This window comes from Lissotriton vulgaris, unplaced genomic scaffold (genome assembly GCF_964263255.1).
Source record: "Lissotriton vulgaris unplaced genomic scaffold, aLisVul1.2 SCAFFOLD_411, whole genome shotgun sequence".
NCBI lineage: Eukaryota > Metazoa > Chordata > Amphibia > Caudata > Salamandridae > Lissotriton > Lissotriton vulgaris.
Window position 1 is genome coordinate 271,679 of NW_028249862.1, and position 22,611 is coordinate 294,289.

At 46.6% G+C, this 22,611-nt stretch overlaps 1 protein-coding gene across 2 annotated transcripts in view; it reads right to left on the bottom strand.

Moving 5' to 3' along the window:
* The window catches only part of HTATIP2 (HIV-1 Tat interactive protein 2), a 216,525-nt gene extending 198,582 nt beyond the window's left edge, over positions 1 to 17,943 (bottom strand). Inside the window, exon 1 of one of the 2 annotated variants that reach the window (XM_086950426.1) lies at positions 17,775 to 17,943. In XM_086950426.1, coding sequence (XP_086806552.1) covers positions 17,775 to 17,866 — 92 coding nt within the window. In that variant the 5' untranslated portion in view covers positions 17,867 to 17,943. Of the gene's footprint in view, positions 1 to 17,658 lie in introns of both variants that reach the window. The other variant, XM_086950425.1, reaches the window with a different exon arrangement.
* Between the last annotated feature and the right edge of the window lie 4,668 nt (positions 17,944 to 22,611).

Here is a 22,611-nt window from a genome sequence, read left to right on the forward strand (position 1 = left end):
TTTGAAAGATCCTGCTGCCGCGTTCCTGGCCCCAGCAATTCAGGCAACAATAAAATGTCAAGATAACTCTGGTGACTGAGGTCTTACAGAAAAACAGAGAAATCTGAGGTTTCTCTAGTGGATGTTTTGACTTGTGGCAAGGTAGCTCAGTGGGTTAATATGCCTGTTGCACTCGCCCACGTCGCCAGACTGCATGACCTCAACATCAACTCCTACGCAGAGGACACACAAATGATCCTCTCGTTCACCAAGGACTCTCTCACCGCCAAAATCAACCTCCACAAAGGCATGAAAGCCGTATCTGAACGGATGAAGAACAGCCATCTGAAGCTGAACTCGGACAAGACGGAGGTCCTCATCCTCGGCTCCACGCCTTCGGCCTGGGACGACTCCTGGTGGCCGACCGTCCTAGGAGCAGCTCCTACACCCACTGACCACGCACGCAACCTCCCTCCGCATGCTCCGAAAGATCTACAAGTGGATCCCCAACGACACCAGAAGAACGGTCACCCAGGCCCTCGTCAGCAGCAGACTGGACTAAAGAAACGGCCTCCAAGCGGGAGCCCCAGCAAAACTGCTGAAACGACTGCAACGCATCCAGAACGCCTCCGTCCGGCTGATCCGTGACATCCCTCGCTACAACCACATCAAACCCCATCTGAGAGACCTACACTAGCTTCCCGTCAACAAGAGGATCACCTTCAAGCTCCTCACCCACGCAAACAAAGCTCTCCACAACACTGGACCAGAATACCTCAACAAACGGATCAGCTTCTACACCCCGAACTGCCAGCTCCGCTCCGCCGACCTTGCCTTCGTCCCCCGCATCAAGAGAGCGACCACCGGTGGCAGATCTTTCTCCTACCTTGCCGCCAAGTCCTTGAACACCCTCCCGATCCTCCTACCAAACCGAAGACCTACTAACCTTCAGGAGGCTACTCAAGACCTGGCTGTTCGAGCAGTAGCAGCCCCCCCCCCCCCTCAGCTCCCCCTAGTGCCTGGATACCCTCACAGGTGTGTAGCGCACTTTACAAATGTCTTGATTGATTGATTGCAAAGAACTTGTACCATGCAGATCACAAAAGTGCTTATGTACATAGGTCAGTGGGTTACTGCTTTTGTTTGAGAGAGCCTTTGGTTACTTGCAGTTAAGTTGTAGTCCTGTCTTTTATAACATTTCCTATACACTGATTTACACACCTATGATTGATTGTCTATGTGTGGTGTGGGTTACGCAAAGTGCACTGACATGGAGTGCCAACAACATTGTCGCACTGGGCACCACCAGCGCTAAAGCCGGCCCGGTATGAGAATATATTCTGGGCCTTAGAGGATCCCGTTTGGTGTTTGCAGGAGGGCGCTATACATGGCAGGAGGCTGTCGGGGATTGCAGCTAGGAGCTGTAGATGACTGGTGTAGACTCTTGCCTGAGGCTTTGCAGACACCTGGGCATGGGTTCAAATCCGGCCATACCATAAAAATAATTCTCTCAGAACCTTCTGGACGATCCTTTGAATGTACCAATCAAACACAGCAGGACAATGTACTTTTTGCATCGCCTGGACGATAGATACTTATTACTAAGGCAGGGACATAGGTTTGCATGACACCGCTTTTTTTAATTTAATTTTTAATATGCTTGATTTATTGGAACTTATTACAGACATATTGTAATGTAACAGATTATCTGTGATGATCTGTGCAGGGATTTACCCAAGAGAAGAAGACCTGTGAAAGCAGAGGTGCATATCAGAAACACTTTAATGCTAGTTTGTTGCAGGACGGTCATGATAGGGAGGTTTTAGGGGTTCCTGCAATTGCAGTGGCATTTTTTGTGGTAAATCCAAGTAAAGCTGAAGTTTGATGAGGCGGTCTAAGACCTGACGCATTGTACCAAAACCTGATCAGCGTGCATATGCATATTCTCCGATTACTTATAAAGGTACTTTCTCAGTACGTCTTCTCGGTTTATTCTTTGTATTTCCCGATCGGTCCGGCAGCCCACAGGACATTAACCCTCCCTAGCTATTGCCGATTTCCAGATGGGCCTGCATTTTAGGTAGGCTTGGATGGAATGGGAGTGCACATTGGCAATCTGTGCATTAATACTCAGGGACTGAACTGTCCATATTCACCAGGTTTACCATTTAGCATCCCTGGCTCCAATTCACGGGCAGCAACATTTTTAACATGATACAGTAGGGTGACCAACCGTCCATAAATTTCATGCACTGCCTATTAATTTGGGCCTCTTGTCCGTTGCCCGCAAGGGTTTCTTCTCGGACGCCTTTTGTCCGTAATTTCAGACATTGGCATGAGCTGGCCCCTGCAAGCAGCCTGTAACTCACTGCAGGGGCCAGCTCATGCTCCTGCTGTGATCTGTGGCCTGCAGCAGCCCACCCCTGACCTGGCACAGACTGCTATCAGGCCCATTATCATTCTGTATGTTGGCCTAATTATCACATACAGAACGATAATGGGCCTCTCTGCCCAGTGACAGCATTTCGGATCCAGTGTTTTTTTCAGTGGGGGAGAGGGTGCATGTAAGATCTGAGAAGCCTATAGTTGTGATCTTGTCCTCCACTTTTTTTGTTGGGGAATATGCAAACACAGGTGTGTTTCCCTCGTATACACAACAAATGCAGTGAGTGCAAGGTTGTCTCGTCCTAAAAGAAACTTATTTTGACTTGTGGTTGTGTTAGTTGTCTACTTACTTATGCACTATTGCGCGACTTCCTCTGATGTGTATGCAAAACGTACCTTTAGTCCTGAATTTTCGTCCTGAATTCTGACCTCTGTCCTGAATTTTTGTCCTGAATTTTGACCCTTTGTCCTAAATTTCTGCACTCACTGTCCTGAATTTGCACCCATGCTAGTTGGTCACCCTATTTTACAGATTTATCCCAGAGTTAGTCTCCTGTCTGAACAATTCTTTGGCTGGAACTGGATTGACTGAATTGGCAAGGTACGCTCGGTGGAGAAGCTATTCTTGTGAATATCGAGAGAGGTTTGGGGGCAATAAACAAACAGGCTGTATCTTCAAACTACTACTTAATGCGGAGGGCAGTGACGTAGCCATGCAGGCCACTGGATGCTGACTCATACCTACCTACCTTTTCTTCTGGACACCCTTCTAGGTCACTCTGACCGGGGGCCATCAATTGTGCGGCTCAGGTTCCATTTTAAATGGACTGGTATCATGTTGACTTATTATGCATTAATGTTTATGTTTAGGTTTATGGGATTTATAAAGCGCGTGACTACCCTTGGGCATCTCAGTGCTGCGATGCGAAGAAGAGCAGGAGGGAGAGACTAGCCTTGTGGAAAGAGCCAGGTCTTGATTTTTTTCCTGAACTGGGTTTCATTTTGGATGGATAAGATGTCGGGATCCAAGCTGTTCCAGAGTTTGGGTTCAAGGTGGGAAAAGGATCTACCCCCCATATGGCTCTTTTAGCAATGGTATTCTTCATGAGGAATTTTGAGATGGATCTCAATTGTCGTTGGGGAATATAGTGGGTAACCAGTTTTTGAATAAGTGCGGGCCCCTCCCGTGCATGGCACGATGAACCAGATTGAGTACCTTAAACTGCATTCTTGCCTGAACAGGAAGCCAGTGTAGTTCCTTCAGTCTGGGTGTGATTGACTGGCATCTAGGTAGGTTTAGTATTAACCGAGCTGCTGCGTTTTGTACGACCTGCAGACTGTTAACTACATATTTTGGGGATCCCAGGAAGAGGGAGTTGCAGTAATCCAACCTTGAGACCACCAAGGCCTGGACCACCGTTTTTTTGCCATCTTCGGGGAGTAGGGGCATGATCTTTCGGAGCATGTGTAGTGTCCCGAAGCAGATACCGGAGAGCTTTTTAGCCTGGGTCTCTATTGTGAGATTTTTGTCTAGCCACATGCCCAGATATTTTATGGCTGGTTTGGATGATGGGGGTGGTCCCCAGCTAACGGGCCATGGGATATCAACATGGGAATTCAGGTTATTGCCCAGCATCATCAGCTCCGTTTTATCCCCGTTCAACTTGAGTTTGCAATCAAGAATCCATGATCCAATTCTCTCGAGGCACGGGGTGAGTTGTCGGAGGTCAGAATTCAGGGTGTCTGATATTGAAAAGACTAGTTGCGTATCGTCCGTGTAAGACACGACAGATACCAAAATCTTGAATGATGCGTGCTAGGGGGCTGAGATAAATATTAAAAAGGGTAGGGCTCAGGGAAGATCCCTGAGGTACTCCCAAGGGGGCCGGGAAGGGATCGGACTTGAATTCACCTTCCACACATTGGAAGGATCTGTCACTTAGGAACGAGGCAACCCTTTCTTTTGCTGTACCTTTTATGCCCACTTCTTCCATTCTTTGTGTTAGCACTGCGTGGTCGACCGTATCAAATGCGGCGCTGAGGTCTAAAAGCACCACAGCTGCCATTTTTCCTTGATCTAAGATGGATTTAAGTTGTTCAGTGACCACCAGCAGTGCTGACTCAGTGCTATGCTTGGGTCGAAACCCCATTTGTGTTTGGTGGATTATGTCATTATTTTCAAGGAAGGTGGAGATTACGGAGTTCGCGTGTTTCTCCGCCATTTAGCCCACTATTGGCAGAAGGTATATTGGTCGGTAATTGGAGAGTTCAGCTTGGTCTAGGTGTGTTTTTTAGCAGGGGTTTGATGACGATATGTTTCCATTCTTTTGGAACAATGCCCTGCTCAAACGAGAGGTTGATGAGGTTCCTCAGTTGGGTGGCAACAGCTTTCCCACCTTGGGCAAGAATATTGGGGGGTGCAGGGTCTGAGGGAGAGCCTGATTTTTTATTTTTATTAATGCTGTTGTCTGCTCTAGTTCCAAGGGGGAGATGGTCATCAGGACTGTTCCGTCCGGTAGAGCAAGGCTATGGGATGAGATTCGGGTGATATGGAGGGGATGTTTGCCGGCGGCTCATGGGGTTTGGGCTGGAGGGAGTTATAGATGATTTTAATTTTATTTTTGAAAAAAGTTGCCAGTCCATTGCACCTTTCTTTGGAGTGTTCTGGGCTGTTGGGCTCTTGGGCTGGGCTAGTGAGGGACTTTACAATTTTGAATAATTCCCTAGGGGAGTTGGAGGATTTGGCAATTCTATCTTCATAGAAGATGGCCTGTGCTTTCTGGACGCTATTTTGATAGCGCCGGATGGCCGCTCTGTATGACGTTTTTCATTCGGGTTCATACGACTTCCTCCACTCTCTCTCCAGTCTTTTCCAGTTCTTTTTCTCCTGCACTAGCGCGGGGGAGAACCATGAGGATCGGTTGGTATTTTTATGTAATAGGGGGCCTGGCTTCCTGAAGTTTCTATTAATGGAACTGCTTATCCAGGTGTGCCAGTTGTTATGTGCCTTGTGCAAGTCTTTGGTTTCCGGGGGTGTGGAGGACTCCAGGTCACGGATCCAGGCCTCTGGTACAGTTTGGGCCATTTCCGTCCTATAACCGTGTTGGTTTTGTTAGGGACGGTACTGGGAATCTGGAGCTCAAATGGGATAAAGGCATGATCTGTCCAAGGCATCCAGATTGGGTCTAATACTTTCAGTCTTTGGTCGTTGGAGAAGATGGGATCTAAAGTGTGTCCTTTCTCATGTGTACCGGAGGACACTAGTTGTACAAGTTGTAGGGCTTCCATATCGGTTAGGCATCTCTTGGCGCAAGGGTCGTGAGGATCATCCAAATGGAGATTAAGGTCACCGAGCACTGTAATGGCGTTTTTCTCTATAAGCATACTTGCAAATAGGTCTGGGGCTGAGTTTAGGAACCCAGTGGAGGGTCCTGGGATCCTATAGATTAACCCCCCGGCAAAGGAGTTGGCTGCGGAGAAGGATAATCTGAAGCGACAGGCTTCGGCATTGTTGATATGCAGAGGGGCTATTATGCATTCTCGTTGAGCCTGGTGTATAATAGCCAGTCCTCCTCCTATTGCTCCTTCCCTATCAAGGTGGACAATTTTGTAGCCCAGGGGAAGTGCTTTTGCAATATCAGGGGCTGAGCGGTCTCTGAGCCAACTTTCAGTGATAAAGAGAGCCTCTAATTGCTCTCCGTACAGTAGAAAATTAATTTCTAGTGCATGCTTAGGTAGGGATCTACAGTTAATGAGTCCCATCTTGGCTGTTTCCCATTTGGCCTCTGTGTCGAGCCTGTGCTTATTCTTAGTGTATCCTGGGAACTTACATGCCGGACAATGCAGGGGTTGTTCTATATTTAAGCGGTGCTGGCAGTGCGGGAGTATTGTGTCCTTTCATTTTAAAAGTTCTGATCTCTTATAGGTAAGGACCCTTCTCGGGGATATGGCGTTATGGGCAGGGGTCCTGGCCCATGGTCCCATAAGGTCGCGGACGGGCGCAGACAGGCTTTCCTTTGGCGCTCCTTCGGTGCACAGACGACGCGCTCGCTGCGCGCGCTCGCTGCGCGTCAGGCACATTCCCTTATTTTTAATACTTACCCACGTGACTCCGCCTGTCAGCTGACCCTCCTCTGTCCCCTGGTTGGTGGTCCCGACCTTGGAACCCCGGGGGCACTGCTGCTTTCCCTATTCTGACCCTCGAGCAGAGAAGCAATGCATGTGAGCAAATATTCTTTTTAAAACAGTTTGTAAAAGTGCAATGTGCGTTTTTAAAAAAAGCTAAACTCCCGGCTGTGCCTCAGGAGCAATTTTTTACGATGCGCAGGAGCTTTCACGGAGCATTTTAAGGCTTACCCACGTGACTCCGCCTGTCAGCTGACCCTCCTCTGTCCCTTGATTGGTGGTTAAATGGTGGTTAATGAGTTCATATAGTGCATATCCTCAGTATTGGATTCACATTCAAGATATTCACTTTCATGCTAGATGGCACCCATGTTACAGTTTCTTGCTGTTAAATTAATTTAGTAGGCTGCCCTGGTTTTCACTTTTAAAGGATAGTCTATGAGAGTAAATATGCACATTCCTATCAGCTTACCTCGGAGGAAGGCATACCATGCTGCACCCCTTACGCATGGGCAAATCTTTGGAGACTCTCCTGCATTTGGAAACCACCACAGCAAACCAAAGTTCAAATCAGGAGTGCCATTATGTATGGGGCTGAACATTGGGGACACCGCCCTGTAGATGCACTGGGTCAGAACCGAGAATAAGTTCATGAGACAACTCTTGGGCCTACCGCCAAGAACCCCTCTCATCCCCTTACACATGGACCTTGGGCATTCAGTCTACTTTTCATAAGGTACAGGCCCAGGCATAATTGCCAACTGCTTTTGGTAACAATGAGCATCCATTGTTATTTATTGGAAAGCAGACGACTTGGGGGGGATACATCCTTAATTGAACAAATAAATCACTTCCTGTAGCGCTTAGCAGTCATGCAACTCACAGGCTGCAAGCCCAGCTTTATGAAGCTAAACAGTGGGCACTGTCTGGTCCAACCAGTGGTTAGACAGACCGAAGTTTATTTGGAACTATAAGCAGCTTAATATAGACCAGCAAACCACACACAGGAGTAGAAACATCTAGTTAAGATTGTCAAATGTCATACACAGTTGCAGCCACTGAAAACGATGAGGTTATGCACGGAAACCCATCCAATTTTCAGTGTGTCATATGTGTTACTTACCCACACTGACCAGTAGTCAAATTATACATGTGCTAGAATAATTAACCGACGGATGTCAACACTGCCCACATTTACATAAGTTGTACCCTACTTAAGCTCTGCCTTAGCGCGCAGCGGTGACGCGCAGCGGTTCGCGCCTTCCCTGCGCCTGAGTCGAGCCAGAGTCCTGCCCGTCTGCGCCCGTCAGCGCTGAGGAAGCGCCAGGGCAGGGCTCTGTCTCTTGGCCGGTAAGTATTCACTGGCCTTCCATTCCCATGTATTCTAAGTCCGACCTACTCCGTCTTCGTCCTTCGTCAGGGCCTTGCCCTGCTCACTCTCTCCATCCTTTGTGTGGCCCCTTTAGATGCCCAGACTGCGCCTATACGCTTCCTACCCCCACCCCGATCGCTACCCACTGCCCCGCTCCTAGTTTGTCACCTAAACCTACAATATTCAAGATATACCATCTCAATGTTCGCTCTTTGGTAAAACACCATCTTGAGGTTCACGATCTTCTTGATGAAGCCCCTGACATTCTTTTTATGTCGGAAACCTGGCTTCATAATGATGCCTCTGCTGCTATCAACTTGGCTCTTCCCCCTGAGTATACCATCTATACTCTTAACCGCGACTCCAGAGGGGGCGGCATTGCTGCCGCTATTGAAACTAGGTATCCCTGCACATGGAAACCTATGGATATTGTGGGTTGCGAAAGTGCCTACTTCTCTGTCTCCGTTAACTCGCATTTTTCTCTTTCTGGCTTACTTATCTACCGACCCCCGGGCCCTGATGCTGCTTTCAGGGCTGCTCTCCCTGAGGCTGTTAGTTCTCTGGCCCTAACGACGGCCAATTTTAACATACTTGGGGATCTTAATCTCCACTTTGATTCCCCCTGTCCTTCGGCGGCCAGTAGCACTTGTGCTGATCTGGAGGCTCTCCAACTTTCACAATTAGTTCTTCATGACACACATATTGGTGGTCATACCCTTGACCCTTTTTTTACTTCTCTTACATCGGTCAAAGTCCTGCCTCCTAGACCTATGGCTTGGACTGACCACCACCTAATTGAATGCCATCTCTCACTTGAAGACCCTCCCTTAGCTGCCCCCACTCCTACTATTTCCAGGCGCCCGTGGAAAAAGTTGAAGCTCAGTGATTTCCATCTGCTTTTAGCTGAAGCCCCCCTGGCTCCTTTCACAGATGTGGAGTCCGGCTATAATCTATACTGCCGCTGGCTCACCAATGCGCTGGACAAGCTTATTCCTTATGCCTTGACTAAACAACAGCGCAGCCATCCCAGTCCTTGGTATGATGATGCTCTTCGACTTTTAAAAAAATCTTGCAAACAAGCCGAACGAGCCTGGCGCAAGTCTTACGACCCGGCTAGGAAAGCTTTGTACCTCGCCACCTTCAAGACCTATCATCGAGCCATCTGCAGGGCCAGGGCTGCCTACTTCTCACGTGAATTCAGTGCTAGTTCCAACCCTAGCAAACTTATCTTTAAAGCACTGAAAGATCTTACTGCTTGTAGAGCCTCTAACACTGAGATTTGCTCTGCCTCCCACTGTGAGGATTTGGCCGCTTTTTTTATCAATAAAGTGGAAGGAATTTATCGAGCTTTTCCCAGCTCTACAGGCCCCCGGCAGCTCATCACAGCCACTTCTAAAACTACTCTCTCGCTATCTTATCTTCCGGAGCTTTCTACGGAGGAGTTTGACAAACTCGCGATTAGGGTGAAATCGGGTTCCCCGAAAGATCCCTTGCGGCCCTCTCAATTTAGAGAATCCTCCGCCTGCCTTCCTCCGCTCTGTAAACTCAATCTATCATTGTCCTCGGGCTCTGTACCAGCTGCCTGGAAACAGGCGCAGGTAATTCCTATTCTGAAAAAACCTGCTCTGGACCCTGAAAAAGCTGAACACTATCGCCCCATCTCTCTCCTCCCGTGGGCTGCTAAGCTGACTGAGGCCCATGCTAATACTATTCTAGCAAAACATCTCCATTCTGCGAATATTTTGGATCCTTCGCAGAATGGGTTCAGGCCCGGCCATAGCACTGAGACGGCGCTCCTGTATATGGCCGAACATCTCCGCATGTTAGAGGATTCAGGTCACACGGCGGCACTTGTGCTCCTCGATCTAAGTGCCGCCTTTGACACTGTCTCCCATGACATTCTACTCTAACGTCTGGTTGAGGTAGGGGTGGATAAGCTGGCCCTTGAATGGTTCAGATCTTTTCTATCTGATCGCTCCTTCAGGGTCATCACTCCCCCCTTTGAATCCAAACCTCATGCGGTTGCCCAGGGCGTCCCCCAGGGATCGGCCTTAAGCCCCACTCTTTTTAACCTTTATGTCCAGCCGTTGGCTGATGTCGCCAAGCGTGGGAACCTCTCCATCGTGTCCTACGCTGACGACACGCAGCTGGCGGTTGCGATTAGTGGGGCCTCCGATCTCGAGGCGGCAAAGTTCCGTGAGGGACTTATATCTGTGGCCCACTGGATGAATGATAATTTCCTACAATTGAATGCTAAAAAAAACGAGGTGCTCATTGTGGGGAAACAAACTCATCTGTGGGGTGACAGCTGGTGGCCACGTGAGCTCGGTCCTACCCCTACCCCTGTCACTGAAGTCAAAAACCTCGGGGTGTGGTTTGACTCCCAACTAAGTTTTTCCACTCACACTAAAAAGACCGCGGCATCTTGCTTTGGAATCTTGCGTCAGCTTCGGTCCACTTTCAAATACTTTGACGCTCCTACACGCCAACTCATCGTGCAAGCTTTGATTTTGTCTAAATTAGACTATGCTAGCTCTCTTTTTCTTGGAGTCAATCAGGCTGAGCTCTCCCGTCTCCAACGCGTCCAGAACGCTGCCGCCAGGGCTCTGGTTGGTTTGCCTAAATTCTGTTCAGCTAGGAGAACCATTTTTAATCTCCATTGGCTCCCGGTGGCACAGAGAATAAAGTTTAAATCTCTGATTTTGACATTCAAAATCCTTAAGCTTTCTTCTCCTCAGATCCTGCAGCAACTCATTCTTCCTTATGTTCCAGCTCGTCCTCTGCGGTCTTCTGTTCTCCACCTTGCTACTGTTCCCCGTTTCAAGAGATCCAGGATTGGCGGCCGCTCCTTCCGAGTCCTTGCCGCCAAACTGTGGAATTCCTTGCCCGTCCACATCCGTGCCATCGATGAGCTCCTTGCTTTTAGGAAGGCGGTTAAAACCTTTCTTTTCCCCATAGCCTCCTAGTTCTGTTGACGCTGTGTTGTGTTTTCCATCTCCTGTCCGGTTTTTGTTCTGCACTAGCGCCAGGACGCCCCTTTGCTGGGGCAGCTGTGCGCTCAATAAATCAGGATAACATAACATAACATATCACCAACTGCTCTTATACCAACAGCCACTGGTATTATGTGATCTGCAATTTTTCAGAACTATGGGCCTGCATTATTAGCCATTCAAATACCTGTTCATTTCTGGCCTACACTAAGTTGACTTTGCTCTGACTCCAACTCCAACTCTTGGTCTGACTGATGGAATAGAGCCTTTAACACGTTTAATCTCATTGTGGAGAAATATGGTCATGTTACTGGCCATGTAGGGTTTGTGGTTTAGCATGAGGGCCTGCCATTTGTCGGCGTGGTTGTACTTTAGGGATCCTGAAGTGAACAGTGCTCTGTCTTCTTTAATGTGCATAAACCCTCTAGAGGATAAACAAGTTTGAGATTGAAGGAGGGCCATTTCAAGGGCATTCACAAGCTACCCGTAGTTCAAGCATTACCCGTTAGAGGCTTGTAATCTAGAACAAGGTGCACTTCACACTAAGGGAAGACCACGTGGAAGCAAACAGATGCGAGGGAAGTTTCGAACAAATCAGAACAGTCCCTTCCTGGTGGTTAACTGAAGGCAGTTTGCCTTGTCATGAGTTAGGATGGATGTAAAATAATAATCAAGCTACAATAGGTAGGTTAATAAAAGGTCATTAAAAACATAATCATGAGTTTGCTTACTAGGGTGATTTAGGGCCAGAGAAATAGAGAGGACTCCTGATTATCAAGAAATGGCAGGGCGATTCATAACCAGTTCTAAGGGACACAAATAGAGTACTGCCAGTGAAAAACTCGCCTGGGTGAATTTGCTGGAGGGTACTGCTAAAACAGCCTGTGCCTGACATGTTACGATGCATGTTCTTGAAGACCCATAAGTTTACTGGCTGTGGATGAAGCACACCCTTCTAGGTCAAAGGATCAGTTAAGTATGGGGTGTGAAAGTCCAAGTTAAACCAATATGCCTTTAGACTCTGTATTTGACTTGGCACAATAGCTGAGCCATTAACACAGAGGTCGAGCATGCGCTCTGTCCCCTACCAGATTCTGCTTTAATTGTATTTATTTTAAAACTGGGATTAGTGCGTACAAACACCATCCAATTTGGCAGGTGGGGAAAGCAAATATGTCAAGAAATTGCTCTGAAAGGACCGGGCAACTCAGCAGTCATGAAAGCAAACATGAAGCAAATTTCTTGTAATTTTGTAGTGTGACAGAAGCAACGACCATAACAAATCAAGCCACTTTACTTGGTGATACACAAAAGAAAAATATTCTATGGAATAGGATTTGACACATCATTAAATTGTTTGCTGTATTTTATTAATAAACTGTTCAAAATTTTGTGCCCATTTCAACTGAAAATGTGCTCTCCGTAAACGAGAGTGCAAGTCACAGGAAGCTTCCTTTAACCTCTTCCGTGCTCCAGTCGGCCAACGGCAGCACCCCCTCTCTATTTATTTATTTAACTTATATACTGCAACAGCTACCCAACAAAGGGTTTCCCGGCGCTAATGATTCAGTAGTAGATGACAGGACAGGCATTTTCAAATGTTGAATAGCCAGGTTTTTAAGGCTTTCCTGAATTTCATATAACTCACCTCAGAACGCAACGCATGTGGCATAGCGTTCCACAGTGAGGGTCCAAGAAATGCAAAGGATTTACCTCCCATGCGTGATAGTTTTATTTTAGGGATAACAAAATGATTGGCTGTTGCAGATCTCAAAGTCCGAGAAGGATGATAGGACGGACTAATTTTTGTAGATACTTGGGGGCTTTTTTAGTGAGGATCTTATGCATAAAGCATAGGGATTTAAATTTGATCCGATTCTCTATTCGTAACCAGTGTAGCTCACGGATGTATTTGGAGGTGGGTGAGGAAATAGGGATTTTCCATAACAGTCTCGCCGCTGCGTTTTGCAATGTTTGTAGTCTGCGGATCGTTGCCTTTTTTGCTCCCAGATAAAACACATTGCCATAATCAAGCCTAGATGTTATTAAGGCATTGATGACAGTTTTCTTAGTGTGTTCAGGTAGCATCCAGCAGATCTTTTTAAGCCATTTTAATATTGCAAAGCAAGTGGCTGATGTCTTCACAGCTTGCTGATGCATATTCAACGAGTCATCAACAATGACACCTAAATTTTGAGCCTGCATAGTTGGAATCGGGGGAGTACCCATTTCAGATGGTCAATGTTGGGGTCCCCAAAGTTCTTTATTTTTTCCCAGGACGATTAACTCGGTCTTATCACCGTTCAGTTTGAGAAAGTTTTCTTGCATCCACCCTGCAATATTTGCCAAACCTAGTTTTAAAATAGAGGGATTATCACTTTCCGCAGAGGAAAGAGAAGCTGAAAATCGTGAGCATAGGAAAACATTTGCAATCCAGTCTCTTCTACTACTTTTGCGAGCGGGCTCATGTATAAGTTAAAAAGTAACTGGCTCAAAATCGAGCCTTGTGGTACTCCATGTTTAAAAGCCAGGGTGTCTGAACAGGCAGATTGAGAGAAGACTTGAAAAGTACGATTTTGTAGCAATGATTTAATCCAGTTAATGGCAGCACCACGAATGCCTATAGAGTGGAGTGTCCGCATAAGTACAGCATGTGACACCGTGTCAAATGCGGCACTGAGGTCAAGAAGCACAAGTGCCACCGTTTCTCCTCTATCCATCAAGGCTCGGATACTCTCTGTTACACCTAACAAGGTAGTCTCAGTAGAGAAGCCTGAGCGAAAACCTGATTGATGGGAGGGCAGCAAGTCGTGTGTTGTTATAAATTCCGTGGGGGACCGGTGAACATGTTTCTCCAAAATTTTTGCAAAAATGGGCAAAAGGGAAATTGGGCGGAAGTTAGAGTGCTGCGAATGGCCAGCGGCCGTCGCAGACCCGCCCACTCATTAGCACGCCCACACCTCGGCAGAATTGCCACCGCCGTTAAGGCGTTAAACTAAAAATCGCCCGACCCATCGCCATGATAGCTAGGTGGATTGCGTATTTTTGTCATTCTAAAAATTGTGTTGTGGTTCCAAAAGTTTGGGGAAACACTGGTTTATAACACAAATGCTGACAACTTTTAGAAGCTATTATTATTATTATTATTATGTTTCTTATATAGCGCCAGAATCGACCCCCGAAGGGGTATCTCCGCGCTTGCCTTGGGAACCCGTCCTGGCTTTTCCCTGTGAGATTGCCCCTACAGGGCATCCCCAAGGTGAAAGCCAGGCATCCCGCCACGGGGGGCCGTTGTGGAGATTAAGCAAGCTTAATGCCCAGAGTTGCAGAGTGTGAACCCATGATTAGGTCAGGCACCGAAGCGAGAATTATCGAGTCCATGGACATTTGAGCTCAAGACCCTGCCGCATCGGGAATTGAACCCTGGTCCCGGGTCTGACCTCTGCTTCAGGGTCTGCCTGCTCTAACCAGTGAGCCACACTTCTCCACACAGCTACAAAAGAGAATTGGCAAATTGAATATATATACTTTGCTGAATCTATAGCACCTAAAATAAACATATTCAAAAATCAATTTCACAAATGTGTATTACATTTGTTGTACCACAATCAATTTGTACATCATACTTATAAAGAAAATAGTGCTCCAAGACAAGTGAAGAGAGGCAAGAGCTCCATGGAGTGGTTGTGAAAGGTTGGGGATGAGGGTGAAGGTGCAATCAATTACAATATATGGAAATGTCTAACAATCTGTTGTATACTGAGCTAGTGTAACCCACAAATGTGAGATAAAGTAAACAAATTGCCATTATCTACATGTGGATGAAAATTAAGTACAGGCTGATGTAAGAGAAAGTCAACGTTTCGACCCCAATGAGGATGGAAGGACTAACAATTCCTCAAAAGGGGGTCTTCATCAGGAAAAAAGGAGCAACGTTACACCCACTGTAAACAAACCAAGCGGGGGACAGGAAAAGTTGGGCACATAGGATCCTAGTCAGAGAAATTACACACTCAAAAACTTCCTCAATGGTCCATAATGGATACAGGAGAAAGATGTTGTGACCAAAGGGCTACAAAAGACTAGAAACCCTGCATTTCAAGACAACATTTATTTGTTCATTTGATACAACAACATGCATGGCAATGCATGTTCAGCCAGAATTAATCTGATCCAGATCTCTAGTCTGAGAATTCCCCCGGAAGTGTCTCGCGTCTGTCCCCCTCACTGATCCTCTCCAGTGGGTCCCAATTTCAGTTGTTGGTGCTACCTAGGGTTATCAGTTTGAACCCTGAACTCAAGTGTGGAGGTAAACACGGGGCATAGCCAATCCCTAAATGTAAAGGCAAAAAATGTGCGCACAGTAGACTATATCATACAGAACTGTGGTTAATGTAGAGAACAGTAGCTTTAAATCGGTCACTAGGGGTCTGGAGATAAAGCGGTCAAATGCTGTAGAGGGTAAAGATAACTGAATTGGGTGACCGCTAGCAATAACTTATTATCAAATATACCTATGTCCAAAGCTGCAGCGGAGACTAGCAGGGGGCGGGTCCACATCTCTAATTTTAGCGAGTTACCCAGGTGATTGGTCCTTACCTCCCTGGGGCGCTGCGAGCTAATAAAACACAATGAAGTCTACATTGGGTGAAATCTCCACATTCATGGAGCACTGCGAGTTAGGGTTGTCCGAGATAACACTGCACAGTGTGTGGCATGGAACCAGATCTGGGGATGCCATTGAACATTACTAGAAGGGCCAGGGTATAACTGTCAGAGGTTGATATCGACTTGGTACCAGTGGAGGCACTGGTAACTGCGGGTGCAGGCAATTAGCAAGCCTGCCTTGGTGGTGGTGGTGGTGGTGGTACGTGTGTGTGTGTGTGGGGGGGGGGGGGTCTGGAATTGACAGTGGCCACATCCAAGGCATTGGCAGAAGTGCAGGGCAATACAGAGGCTGATTGGTACATAAGGGGTACCATTTCAAGGAGCACAGCAGGGGTGCAGTATGCCAAATCCAAGGAGTCTTTACGTCAGGACCATGCATGTAAACGTCAGCTCCCCACTAGTCCTTCGGGCGGATGTACGCCTGAGCAACCGGGGGTTTGCCTTGCAACGCTTTGCCCCTAAAAAGGTACGAGTAAAATCATGGACCGGTGGGCCTCTGTATTTAAGGGAGAACCTCCCCAAATAAAAGGGTAGTACCGATTGGGTTAGATACGGTCCTGTTTAGCTCATCAGGTAGGTGGGCATCTTAGGTTACTCAACGCTGCCTGCCCTTGGATCGCCCATAAGTCAATCCACCAAGGTAGCATATTTCATTTATAGAAAAAGACCTGCAGCAAGCTGCTTTTCCAAACTGTGTGTGGCCTAGTTTTTTTAAATAATGCATTGTGTACTAACTGCCTTACCATAGTTGTTGGGGGAGGGTTGCGGATATCGGCACTATGTTTTATCTCCCCCTCCTTTAATCCACCCCACATTTTTTTTTAACTTATGTCGTCCCACTCCCAGTTTCTTCTCATCCGTCCCTGTTCCTTCTCACGCTTCTCACCAGCCCCAGTGTCTGCAATCTTGACCTGAAAAGTGAAATGAAGCTGCCAGCGCTGATGACTTTATAGCACCTTTTAAAATCGTCCCATTATTCAACACTCCCAGTCAGTGTTATATCTTATTCTTACCTTCATCCTTCCAAAAATCTAGTTACCACAATGACAGGTGAAAACACTGGGCGTTCTCATATGTTAGTATATACAAGGGTACCATAAGGACTTCATGTCACCAAAGACACACTGCTCCAGTCCTGGGCTTTCCTTTCATAAACAAATGTCTGGTCCTATTTTTACCCACACGTTCTTTGTAGTGGGAATAAAGACAGCAACTCCTAGAATCCATTACGATTTATAGATGAAAAGCAAAGGACTGGCGCTTTGGGTCCTTGACAGCATGAGGTAATCAGCACATCTAACAAGCTGTGGTATAAATGAAAGACATACAGACAAAGAAGAAGGCTATCCGGCAACACACTACAATGGATATCAAGTAGAATGTCATGTGTGATTCCAAATGTATTTAGATGTTAGCCAAATGTGTTATTCATGCTGTTGTAAGTCATTATTTAGATTCGTCAAAGCAAAATTACAACCCGAAGAATGCAACACCCAACTACAGATCTGGCTAATCGGGGGTGACTTGGAGATCAGTTGCAATACAGTGTGTGTGTGAAATTGACCAAAATAGGAAATCGCCTATGGCAACAGCAACCTTAAGATGGAGAAATCCCCACCGCTTTGATGCAAGCGCTCAAACAAGGAGCCCACATTAACAAAATAAACAAGGAATACAGTCTGGCTTTACGCCTGCATATGAAAAGTTATATATATATATTATATATAAATAAACAGCAATATAATTTCCAATATTTACTCATCAAATAAGTAGTTATTGTGTTTGTTAAATCTCAAAACCAAACTGATTTTTATGCACGGAAAAAATAAACGGCAAGCCCTAACGACTATGGAGCTGGAGAAACAAGTTCCAGTTCCAGTCTCGACGTCGGCTCAACTTCCTGTGTGTGACCCTGGGCAAATCACTTAATCGCCCTGTGCCTACAAAAAAACTGAACTTGCTCAGGTAAAACGCTGTAACACCATGATGTCGGCTTCGCTCTTTAAAAAACTGCAAACAAAAAACGGTTATTTCTCCCCGGCGAGCCCGTTCCAGCTAATGTAAACAAGTACTAATCAAAGATGTCCGCCCTCGTGGGACTTCGGACCTTGTCCGTTTGCGGTGTCCATGACCTACCTTAGATGCCCTCCTGAGCCAGAGTTCTCCAGATAATGTAGAATGACAGCTGCAGTCAACACCAGAACCGACACTAAGCCACCCGCTACGCGCGCCCCGCTGCCCATTAGTATTACCTAAGCGAGGGGTGGGGCTTCAGGGCGGACAGCCCACGCAGGACGCTAGGGGTACGGGCGGCGGCGCGCAGCACGAGACCTGCGACACGCATGGGGCGAGGTTGGTACTCTTCCGGGTGTATCCCTGCGCGTGCGTCGCATAATGTCTCATGTCAACGTGCGTTTCTGAGCTGGTGCAGCGAGGGTTAATGGTGTATCAGAGCAGTGGTTAGATAGGGTTTGAAAACACAATCAGGAGAACGTACTTTCCCCATTTACTTGTATTGAGGCAGAGGCAATTTTAGGGCGGAGGCAGCTAAATTAAAGCAATTGTTGGTTTAAAAATAAACAGGAGTCTACGCCTGACTCGAGTCTGTTTGCATGCATGGAAAATAAAAATAGTATTTGTGAAATATTTGTATTCTATTTTCACACTTAATTATTGCCTTTGCTTTAGAAATCATTTACGAACACATTTGACAGCTCTAATATCACCTTGCAGTGCTCTCATCTATTATTTGTTGCTTTTTTAATTGGGAAAAAGATATTGATGGCTTTCAATTTTTTGAAATCTATATTGGCAAGAAGATACCGGCCAGGTTAAATATTGCTTACTGGTTGGTGTAAAGTGTGGGGGCCCTAGGCCCCATACACTATAAGTAATAACACAGTATCATAGTTTCTGGAACTGGCCCAGGGCATGTGCGCCGACCCCTTTTATTGACAGGGTCACATATTCTGTGACACCTGTGATGGATGGGTGTGGGGTGATGGTGAAAGCCAGCCCTTGGGGAGTGGCTGGTACTAGCATACAACTAGAACATCTAGCATACAACTAGAGAGACTAGAACAGTGACCAGCTGGTCACTACATCCCTCCCAAACTTTATTAAAAATGGAACAAGAAGTCTAACCTGTGGGAGCGAAGAAAATAACAACACAAAACTCAACAGAGTCTATTAGGCTGCTTTCCGGATAGGATGAGTCTACTAGTGCACCTGGGATCACCAGGCATCGGATAGGATGAGTCTACTAGTGCACCTGGGATCACCAGGCATCATGGCATTTATCCACTGTTTTAAGCAGACTGCTCAAGGCACAAATGGCTGTTTTGGTGAACTCCGGATTTCTCGCTCACCAGTTCGAATATGCACAGCTCAGTGGTGCACTATGGATCCTGTCCTACCTGGACTCGATGCATGGAAGTCTGTACACAGTGTCTATGTACATGGTTTACTGTGACTATTAATATATTGCCGTAAATACCATGTAATGAAAACTTTTTATAATGTTATTGTGTGCTTTTATGTCTGTTTTAAAAATCAGTTGAATAAAGCTTTCCTTGACTTGACTAGACACCTACAGTCATATTCTACACTTTGTGCTGTGCCAGATGTCAATTCCACACTATCCTCCTCTTCTTTATTTTTCCCTCTTGATTTAGACTTGTCGCATCGTGCCGCTTCTACGCTTCATCTTCTTCCTCTTCATGACATGGTCTGGTCTGGCCTGATCTTGCCTCATTCTCTTTCTTTTGACCAGACCTCTCCATGTGGCGTGTACTTTACGTGGGTCTCCCTGGCTATGTCCTACCCTTAGGACTGAACCTTCTCCTCGTCCACTGACCAGACTGCTCGTCGTGGCCTACAATTCACGGCCTCTCCTAGGTCTTCTTCTTACAACCTCTCGCAAATCTTCTTCGACCTCTCACAGGTCATCTTCTCCGACCTCTCACAGGTCATCTTCTCTAACCTCTCACAGGTCATCTTCTCGAACCTCTCACAGGTCATCTTCTCCAACCTCTCACATGTTATCTTCTCCAAACCTCTCACAGGTCATCTTCTCCAACCTCTCTCAGGTTATCTTCGCCAACCTCTCATAGGTCATCTTCTCCGACCTCTCTCAGATCATCTTCTTCGCCTGAGGACGCACTCCTTGCTCTTCAAGGCTACACTGACATAGCACGCCACTCAGGCAGGCTTCTCAGGGTCTGTCACACCCTGTGACGACGAACTCCTTGCTCTTCAAGGCTACACTGACATGGCACGCTACTCAGACAGGTTTCACAGGGTCTGTTACACCCTGTGACAATGAGGGCCCTTTTCCTTGCAGGGCCTTCACTCTCGGGTTCAAGCCCGTACCGTCAGTTCCTCTGACCCGGTCTTTGGCGAACTTCTGACTTTTGCTCTTTCGGTCCTTCACTTGTGGGTGCTTCTTCTGCTGGTGCCTTGCGCACCCTGTTCCTCCCTTTGATGGAGCAAGGATTTGCACGTTACGCAACTTGCTTTAATTCAAGAACCTCGTATAAGTATTAACATTATAATCAATCTGTTTCGTTTATTAATCTTGCACTTTTACACTACACGCGGGTGTCCCAGAGACGCTTGCCTATGTGTTTTCTAATCCTAACTACGCTTGCAGCTAATATGGTCGCTGCTATGTGTCACCAATCACGTGATGGGGGACAAGCGAGTCGTGCAGCAGTGGAACTCAGCCAGGTGGCTGCTGAAGCTGAGATGCTCCTGGGAATCGACCTGCACCCCAGCGAGAAGACTCGAATACATACCTTTTACTTGTAACATTGTTATACTTCCACTAAGTACGTTATTGTTTCTGCATTTCCATGCCATGGGAACTGGAATGTAAGGGGTGGGTACAAGAAATTGAATATTAATTGTGGGAACACCAAATTCTAGGTGGTGACAATGACCTAACCACCTCTCTTGACCAATCCAAAGTTGGGGATCCTTTCACTTGCGACATTTGTGGGTGGTGTACTGACCCGAAAACAGTATAACTGGTCTAGGTGTAGCTAGAGAATTTGTCCGACTTGTCCGAATAGCTGACCTGTCACTGACCCTACGAACTCTATAGGTGACTAATACAGAGAGCTGCGGAGCACTCTGTCCGTAATTTCCACAAACTTAGTCTGGGGTGGAGAACCTTTAAGTGCTGGCGAAGCACTTTGCTGGAAGATTCGAGAACCCAATCGAGGTTATTGGCAGATTCCTTGCAGAGAGGGCGTAGCGCAGGCGTTGCATCCGAAGCTGCAGGTGCTGGTCGTACCCTTAGATGAGTCCCGTCCTGATCCATATCCCGGGGTGATCCAGTCCTGACTGTCCATGAGCTGTACCTGCTCGCCTACTGGCATTTCAAGTCCTTGAGGGTCCTTTCCCGCCTTTCCCAACTGACCCGTGGCCAGGGTTTGTCTCCGTCCTGTTCTAGGTAAATATAGTCTGTGTGGGTGCTTGTCTCTAAACTCTAAATTCTCTCTCTCTCTCCTGAAATAAAGCAAACTTGCCTATGTTATTTTCCCTGTCTTTCTATAAATTGATTTATTCATGCAAATGGGTTTCTAGCATGTTCCATATTTCTCCCTACCTTTAGTTAAACTACTGAAACTGTTTTCATATATAGTATGTCCCATTCTTACCCTCCCTATAGGAAATAAGTACTTGTTGATATAGAAACTTTCATGAGTGACGTTTCTCTTTGACTGATAGCATATTAGAAAAGTTACTTTGATTAGTATGTTCCCTTTCTTTACCCGCTTTTAGTAACATCCGAAGGTCTATTTACTATAATAAGTTTGTTTTAGTTCTTTTCCCTTACATTTTCTAAAATCTAAATGCTCCTTACATTGATTCATAGCTACACTGTATTTCTGATATTAGTTATTGATAGTCTGATCTGTGTAAATCTTATTCTCATGGCATATGACATTGAAAATCAATAGATAAAGGTTTTTGAAACTTCTTCAGTGTGTGGTTATTACAAGGTATAAACAAAGTTAAATGTATAAGGTATTGGAGTTTATCTACTTGAATCTCAAATTCAGCTCCTGGTCCATTGAGATCATAGGTACCTGTTCTCGAGGATTGGTAAGTCAGGTACACGGAAATATATAGAAAGGAAAATCCCCGAATTACTGATAGCGGTGTGAAGGTTACCTGATTTATGGAAAATAGTAACAAACATGTATTGGGCCCAGTAGTGTATATTTGGTAAATAAGGAATCGGGTGACCTGTGCGCTCTATCACCTTTGTGGGGGCATCCTTTTTCCACTGAGGCAGGCATTACACACCTTCTTCCCCTGAAGGCTTTGGCTTGTCTCGGACCTCTTTTCTCTAGTCAACACACTACCATTCTTCTCCGGGGCAACCAGTATGTGGCTGTCCGTTGCTGCACTTACAGGGATTTCCAGAACTTCCCTGTGCACACTGTTTGGCAGGCCTCTTCGCCAGACACTACTGCGGTGCCATGGGTCACTTCACTGTCTCTTCTCTGCCCATGAGAGCCCCCTCTCTTGAGGCAGCAGGGGGCATACTCATGCCCAGCCTCATTGCCAGTTTGTTCCCTGCTGATGCTGACTCCTGCAGTTCAGGGCCACAGTTCTCATCTTTGCGCTGCCCGCAATTCCTTTTATCCTAGGGGTACTAGACTTCTGCAGTGACCACCCATGGCCACTAGGCGTTACCACAGTGTCTTCATAGACCCCAGCAGCTTTTCTTGGTAGGAGCATCTGTGGGCGGCTTGGGGTGTCTTTACTACATGGTGTTCTCAATCACTAATTAACTGTAGGCCCCAGCCGCCTTTCCTGTGCGGCGGGCCATTCCACATTTTTTTTCTGTTTTCTGCACTGTACCACCAAACGACTACCAGGTGGTACTGTTTCATTTTTGTTAGGCCCCAGCAGCTCCCCTGATGCTTCAGGCCTCTTCTCTCTCTCTTATTCAGAGATTTTTTTATTTGCGCGAGGAGGGGCTATCCTTGCGGCTGCTGGTATGGCTCCTGGCACTCCTTATCACCTTCCCTGGGCGGCACGGGGCCACACACTATGCCTGCATGGCCCCGCCTT